General features: G+C 49.6%; 1 protein-coding gene across 1 annotated transcript in view; it reads left to right on the top strand.

The window, feature by feature from the left end:
* Positions 1–782: 782 nt before the first annotated feature.
* Positions 783–8125, top strand: part of EFCAB8 (EF-hand calcium binding domain 8) — a 56385-nt gene continuing 49042 nt past the window's right edge. The window contains 2 exon segments of the mRNA XM_068524740.1: positions 783–898; positions 3189–3372. Of these exon segments, the coding sequence (XP_068380841.1) occupies positions 797–898; positions 3189–3372 (286 nt within the window). The 5' untranslated portion in view covers positions 783–796.

The raw sequence follows: 8125 nt of genomic DNA, 5'->3' as shown, positions 1-8125 counted from the left end.
CTTATAGCTGAGCTGTCGCCAAGACACAGTTCGGTTAGGACACCATGGGCCAGTCTTCCTCCTCCTCTCTCCCTCCATCTTATGCTGATGAGTTTTCATAGTTGCCTTCATGAAAGTTTTCATGCCATCCTAGAGTGCCCTCTCGATTCCTGCTGGTGACACTTGCCGATGAGGTGGATTGACGCTCCAGTAATCCTAACACAATGCTGTCTTCCATCCTCTGTGGAGGTGCCATTGACCCAGTGGAAATGTGCCCTTTGTATTCTCAGAGCAGAGCTCCACGGAATGGACCCCTCCTCCACACTCACACCTGACCCCGTGCTGCGTGAGGAGAAGTCCTGCCTCCAGGGGCACTGAGGGCGGGTGGGTGCACACAGTGGAGAGTCGGGGGCCCATCTTGCCCCACCTTTGGTGCATGTGTTTGACCCTTTGGAAATGTGCTTGCCCCGGACCTTACTTCCCTAATCTGTGAATTATAGTTGGACCCCCGCATGGCCTCCTAAGCCTTTTCTAACTCTGAAGAAAGGGTGACTCCCTTTAGGAAGCCTCTGGCATTAAGCCAGGAGTATAGTAACTTGAGAAGCCTCAGGGCCTCAGTAGGACAACTCTTTCCCATCAGAGGAAAGAAGGCTCACAGGTATAAGCTCTAGAAAACTCCCTGTTGGAGGATCCCCTATGAGAAGACGGGTGCTCATCAAATACGGGCTGGGGGTCCATGGGCACGGGGCAGCCATCCTCTCCCTTGACCTTGACTTTTTTTCCACCCTCCTGTGACTCAGCTAGGTCAGCCTCCCACATGGTCCTTACAGAGACTGGAGTTAAAGCAACTATGATTCCCTATTCTAGGTCAAGACCAATGTCTTCTGAGGACTTCAGAGAGAGCTCTCTATCTCAAAAGGTAAGAAAGCCATCAGAATTGATAACGGGAGGGGGTGTTCCAGAGCCACCAGGCATCACTCATGGGCATCCAAGTCTGTCGGTTATTGGGTTATCAGCCTCTGCACAGGGAGTTGCAAGCTTAGATATTTACAAAGTAACAAGTCTACTGCAGTAGGCTGGTTTTCCATTTTAAAGCATTGTGTGGGCCAAACGCAATAAAACTGAGGCCACCAATTTGCAGTCTCTACATGGACTGTACTTAATTTTGTCCAGCTAAGTTGTGATAATGGTGGGGTGGGCTGTACAAAGTATTATGAAGCCAGATGAGTATTTAGTGTCCATTATGTGCTTGGGGCTGGGGAAAATAGAATTAGTATAGATTAAACCAAGATAATTTTAAAATGCCCTGGCCTTCAAAGAGCTCACTATGAGATGGGGAGTAATAACAGGAGTTCTCATTGATTGTGTAATACAATTTGTTGGGGCTTCACATGTGTTCAGGTGTCATTTTATCTCACCACAACCCTTCAAGGTGGATACTGGGGAGAGATTTTGCAGATAAGGAAACTCGTGGCTCAGAGAAGTGATGTGATATGCCCACGATGAATTAGCTTGGGAGCAGGGAGCCAGGCAGAATTCTAGCCCAGAGAGCTCTGGGACTCTACAGTTGTGTGTTTCCCATCACACCTTGCTGTCACACATATGGACAGACATGCACAGGTGTCAAGCATGCATGGCAGATAGGAACAAAGAGTTTGGAACCACAGAGGTGGCAATGATGACTCTCACCTGAAAGTTATTGAAAAGCTCCTTGGAGGAGGTGTCATTTGAGCCAGAGCTTGAAGCATGGGTAGGAGTTCATCTCTGGGGATGGTGGTCTGTGTTGCATAGAGGGAAAGACGTGAGTAGAATTGGAATGCTGTCTGTGTTTGTGGGGTGGTGGAGAGCAGTTGGCGTGCCTGGACCATGGTGTGTGCATTAAAACTAGAAAGACAGGTCAGGGCTACATTGCAAAGGGCTTTGAGTGCCACACTCAGGAGTTGGGGATGATGGGAGTAGCCTGGAAAGTGTCAGCTGGGGTCGAGTCATGATCAGATTTGCCTTCCAGAAAGATAATTGGTGCCAGTGTTTTGGGAGGTGGATTTGAAGGGAAGACCAAACTCTGGTCCCAGTTGGGGAAGGTCATTGTACTTGTCCCAGCAAAAGGCTAGGGTTTAGGGTGGGGCAGGGATGTGGGAGAGGAGGGTTTAGATACAGAGGATGGATCATAGTAAGAATCAACAGGAAGGACAGTAAGAACGCAAGGGAGGCAGAGGGAAGAACCAAAGATGGTGGTCGGATTTCTAACCTCGGGGCCTGCGTGGCTGGTGAGGGCATTAACTAGCTCATCTGTTGGGCTCCATGAAGGCAGGTCTCCACTCTGTGCGATGGTGTGTCCACAGTGCCTGGCACTCACCGAATGTGCATAGACCCTGAGGGAATGAGGGAAAGTTCACAGTTGGAGGAGCACTGCGTTTGGGGAGAGTGAGTAGTCCAAACTCCACCTTGTCTTTTGACTTTCTGAACCGAAGTCTTCTTGACTGCCCAAGGCCCAAAAGCAGTGCATTTCAGTGGGCAACACCCAATGGTTATCACATAGTCCACACCTGGAGTCTTTTGGGGCAGGTGGCCTTTGATGACCTGAGTCTTCAGGAACCTGCAACACTGCTAAGTGTCAAAATGAGTCACGTGTAGGGGCGGCAGAGAGGAAGCTTTGTGGAGGGCTGGAGGGATGGGGAAGGCTGGGTGGAGAATGCGGGAAGGTGAGCAGGAGGAGGCAGAAGCCGAGAGCCCCTGATGGAGGGGACTACATAAGCTTGGCTGCTGTGCACAGGTGATCTGACCTGATCTGGGGTGTCTGGGCTGGTCAGCACAAAATCACATTGGCTGGAGAAGATGGAGCTGGATTCCTTGGGGTCTTGAATTCTGACCACTGAAGATTTGAAACTATATAGTTACTAAACTGAAGCACCTTGTAAAGTAGAGTCCTGTGATGTGTGAGGTGGGACCTTGGCTGTGTCTGCTAACCTCGCTGAGCCTCAGTCGTGGCATCTGTAAAAGGGGAACAGTAGTTACCTCCCCAGAGTCAGGAGAAGCAGTCTAGATCTTCCTTGGGCTTCCTAGGCCTAAAAGTGGTTAAAGACTTACTTGTTTGCATCAGTAAGTAACACACCATAACACTACCTACCCCAAAGGTGTGCTCTTTCAATAAGATGTGCTTAAACTGTTCAGCTCAGGAAATCACCCCTCTCAGTGCCTGGTTCTTGTAGTCATCTGTGTTCCAGGTGTCCTCTGCAGGTGGGTCCCAGAAGAACAAGGAGGTTCTCAGCTCCCCGACACCCTCCGTCTCCCTTAGCCAGACATCCGACTTCCAGCACGAGTCTGAGCTGTTCACTGAGCCACACCTGGCCCAGATGGAGAAAACGTTTCAAGACGAGGTCGACTCGACTGGAGGTGAGGCTACGTCATGGGCTCAGCCTCTGGCTTCTGCACAGGGAGGGACCCAGGACCTGGCGTGGGTGAAGGGTGCAGACTTGACAAGCGTTTTTATATCCAGTATCTCCTTTAAAACTTTTCATCGTTATACTGTGTGGGTATTGTAAGCCTACTAGAGGCTATTTGGGACCGAGGAAAAAAATACCCCTAATCCAAACACTTGGGTAACCTCTATCAGCATTTCAGTATGTTTTCTTCCAAACAGTTTCATATGTATGGTTCATTATCTATTGCTGTGTAGCAATATTCCCACAAAATTAGTGGCTTAAACCAACACATGTTTATTATCTCACCATTTCAGTGGTCAGGAGTCTGGGCACAGCTTAGCTGGCTTCCCTGCTCAGGGTCTCACTAGGCTGCAGCCGAGGTGTCAGCTGGGGTTGCAGCATCATCTGGGGCTCGACTGGGAAGGATCCACTTTTTTTTTTTTTTTTTTTTTGCTACGTCAGGTCTTAGTTGCAGCAGGCAGGCCCTTTGTTGTGGTGCACGGGCTCCAGAGTGCATGGCCTCTAGTCTGCGGCACATGGGCTCTCTAGCTGAGGCACAAGGGCTCAGTAGTTGCAGTGCATGGGCTTAGTTGCCCCTCGGCATGTGGGATCTTAGTTCCCCAACCAGGGATTGAACCCACGTCCCCTGCATTGGAAGGCGGATTCTTAACCACTGGACCACCAGGGAAGTCCCGGAAGGATCCACTTCTAAGTTCGCCAGGTTGTTGGCAGAATTCATCTCCTTGAAGCTGCAGGACTGAGGGCTCTTGTTTCTTCCTGGCTATTGAAAGGCCACTGTTTTCAGCCTCTAGAGCTGCCCAGTTCCTGGCCCTGTGGGACTCACCAACACGGCTGATTTCAAGACTCAATTCAGGCAGGAAGATAGCAACTCCAGCACGATGTGCGCTACAATCTCGTAATCATGCACACACAGTCCCATATATCCTGTCACCTTTGCTGTATTCTGTTGGCCAGGAGCAAGTCACAGGTTCTGCCACACTCGAAGGGATCACAGGAGGGCATGAATGCCAGGAGGTGGCCATCATGGGGCCACCTTCAGCCTCTCTGCCCCAGATGGCTGTGTGTGTTTTCACATGTCTGTAATTGTACTTTATGTAATTTCAGACCCTTCTTTTGCTCTTAATGTTAATTCCTTAAGGGTTTTTTCATACTTTATGTGGTCTTCTGAATCATCATTAGCAGTGAATGCAAGTGCTCTACTGGTTGACTAAGCCATTTCCCTAAATGAAACATTTAGGTTTTATTGAGTTTAAATAACATTGTGAAGGACATCCTTTGTGCATCAAACTTTTTTTCTCTTTAGAGCTTGATTTATCCCCTTGGGAAGATACACATAAAGTTAAATTATTATTCCTATTGGAATACTTAAAGTCATCTTTATTTCTATCCACTAGACTCTGAGCGCCAATGCTGGGGCCATGGCTACTTGCCCCATCAATTTGAGTTTTACAGTCACACTGTGTTTTGGCAGGAAAGGGTAACAAATGGTCAGTTTACAAAGAGCAAAGTGAGGTGGGGGAGGGACAATTTGTGTCTGACCTGAAGCTGAGATTGTCCCTAATCAGAGTTCTTTGGCCAAGAGGTGCCACCACTGTGTCTTAGAGGACCTGACAGCCCCAGCTTTAGCCACAGTTTTTATTGTTTGTCTTTTGTTTTGAACAGGTAATATAGGCACACAGTTCAAAATTCAAAAGGTGCCATTATCTCTCCCTCTTTTCGAAGCAGACCACCATGCAGTATTTTTACAATGCTGCATTACAAACATTTTCCCCCCAAAAAAACAATTCAAAAGGCACTTTTCTCATGATACCTTTTCTTGGTATACAGAGAAAATGTCTCCCTGGGCCAGACTGTGCTGCTCTGTCCAGCATGCAGTCCCTGCAGGCGTTACTGCTTTCCGTTTCCCGTGACCTTCAGAAGCACAGAGTGCCTGTAGTTGCTTCCCCCTCCTTTTCATATGCACTGCTGTCTACACTGCTCTACTCCTTGCTTTTCTTCCCTCCAGCTTTATTGAGGTATAATTGACAAATAAAATTGTAATGTATTTAAAGCGTGCAAAGTGATGATTTGATATCCGTATACATTGTGAAGGATCTGCACAATTGTCTACTCCTTGCTTTTTTAAAAAATAATTTTTATCTAGTTTCCCCTCTTGAATATGTCTTGACCTAATATGTCTTGAAATCTTTTCCTATCAGTGTAAAAAGAGCTTCCTCATTTTAAAAAACAAAAGAGAAAACTGGCCGTGGTTTTAAATGGAGGAAAGGAAAATTCACTCTTAGTTGATGGAGGGTAAAGGAAAATAGGACCCTTTTTCTCTTTCAGAAGGCTTTAAAAGAGGTGAATTCTGAGCATGGGCTTGAAACCATTTCTCGGGAACCCTGGCCATTTGTGCTTGCCTCGGAGGGAAGAGGGGAGATACATGGTTCTCTTCCCTGTTCTGCAAGTTCCCTTTTTGGGCTGCAGTGGTTTTGCTGGTCTTGAAAGTGTCCACGTACCCCTGGCCCGCTGCCCAGGGGCGCCTGCCTGGGGGAGGCTGCAGGCTGCTCAGGGGTCGTGGGAGAACCACCGGGCTAGGGGGCCCTGCAGCTTGGCCTGCAGGCAGGGGGAGCTTACCTTCTGCTCAGGTGCTCCTGGGTGGACGTGGGTGGCACACAGGCTGAGTGCCACCCACCCTTTATGCCAACAGACATTTTACCAAGCTCTGCCGGGCCTTATGGGTTATATAGGCCTCTGCTGGATTTTATTCAGTTCTCCCAGAAGCCCTGCAGCAGGGGTCCTGACTGTCCACGGGAGGCACCTGGGGCCTCTGCGCAGACAGACATCAACCACAGGCCCCGACAGAGTGGCCAGTCCTGTGGCACCAAAGCCTGTGCCTTCTCGGGCACCCCCACCATGTGGAGCCCCTCAGACGCTAAAGCAGATGAAGGAGGCCCCTTCAGTGAGAGCAGGGGTGTGAGTCCAGTGCCCAGCATCGTCCTGTCCTCCATGGTCTGTGTGCTGGGAAGGGCAGGCATGCGCTCCGGACAAGTGTGGGGAACAGGTACTTATTTCCCCCGGAGGGCAGAGTGGAGGCTAGGAAACATTTTTCTTTTCTTTTCATTTCTTTTCTTTTCTTTTTTTCAATTGAAGTATAGTTAATGTACAGTGTTGTGTTAGTTTCAGGTATACAGCAAAGTGATTCAGTTATACATACATATATATTATTTTTCAGATTCTTTCCCATGTAAGTTATTATAAAACAACACTTTTCTTAAGTATTTTTAATATAGCATTTATTTTTTTAAATGCTTATAAGTATATAAAAAACAGAGGTAAATAATCCATTATCCTACCTCTTGGCATTACAAAGAAAGGAAGAGAAAGGGGCGGGGAGCTGGGGGCACTTGGCACTGGAAGAGTACACGGGTAGAAAGTTCAAACAACACAGAGAGGTGCGGGTGCAGCAGGAGCCTCTCCCCCTTCCTCCACCCCTGACTCCTGCCCCACTGTGTTCAGAGGAGGTCTTCCTTGACCTGCCTGGAAAGGTGAAGTGGGAGTTTCCCAGGAGATGGGGAACAGGGAGGGTCAAGGCAGGGCCTGGCATAGGAGAGGTGTTGCTGGGCTAGAGGGCGAGCGGGGCATCCTGGGGCAAGGCTGGGGGGCCAGGTGTCCCTGGGGGGGCGGTGGGTGCCCTCGGGTCAGGAGGGCCCTGAACTCCGGCAGTGGGGCTGATGGGGAGGTGGCACATCTAGACCTGTCTGAGAAAGGTAAGTGTCATGGTGGCCAGGAGGTCGGGCTGGATGTGGAGCCTGGGGGGTTTGTTGAAAGATCTCATCATGTGATGGCCCCACATGGGGTCCTGGAGATTACAACAGAGAGGAGGAAGTCTTCTGGTTTCAAATCCCCGCTGCACCACTGTGTATCCTTGGGCAAATCCCGCACCTCTTGTGCCTCTGTGTGCTCATCTGTAAGATGGGGAGAATGACAGTGCATCATTCTAGGACCACGGGACTCACCCCTCAGGTGTTCATCTTGGGTGACTGGGTGGAGGTGACGCCGTTAGCAGAGATGGTGAACACAGGAAATGGGAGCAAGTTTCGGGATAAAGATAAGAAATTGGATTTTAAACATGCTGAGTTGAAAGGGCCAGGGGGACACTTGGAAATATTCAGGGACACGGAGAGAAATTCTCTCCCGAGATGTAGAGATGGGTGAATAGATGAGATCGTTCAAGGAGAGTGTCCAGCAGAAAAGAAAGGGACAGGGATGGGAAGAGCTGAGGCACAGGACGAGTGACAGGACAGAGCAGGCGACGGAGCCTGGGGAAGACGCAGCAGCTCGGGGAGGCGAGGGTGGCTGGTGCTTGGCTGCCAGAAGGGAGGAGGCCCCGAGGACCAGGAACGGCATCCTCAGGGGGGGTTTGAGGTCACTGGGGCTCAGAGGAGTGAGCTGGCAGGAGGCAGGGAGCCGCCCAGAAAGTCCCTCCTGCCTGATCCTAGGGCATGTAGTGGACCCCTCCCCAGGGACATGATATTTTCACTTTTGTGCCTCGAGAGCTGTTAGTGAACCGTTTGGTGTGAGGGGTGAGCGCTTCCTTTTAGCCGTGATGAGCAGGGGACCCGACTGGCTCCCACGGTGTACATTTCCTTTCCAGGACACCCTTGTGTCTATCCTCTTGTTATACTCAACGTTTTTTCAGTAAACTGTTTTTAAGAAGGATA

The sequence above is a fragment of the Eschrichtius robustus genome, chromosome 16 (assembly GCF_028021215.1).
Source record: "Eschrichtius robustus isolate mEscRob2 chromosome 16, mEscRob2.pri, whole genome shotgun sequence".
Lineage (NCBI taxonomy): Eukaryota > Metazoa > Chordata > Mammalia > Artiodactyla > Eschrichtiidae > Eschrichtius > Eschrichtius robustus.
Note: the sequence above shows the minus strand (reverse complement) of the source record. Positions and strands in the feature narration are given on the sequence as shown.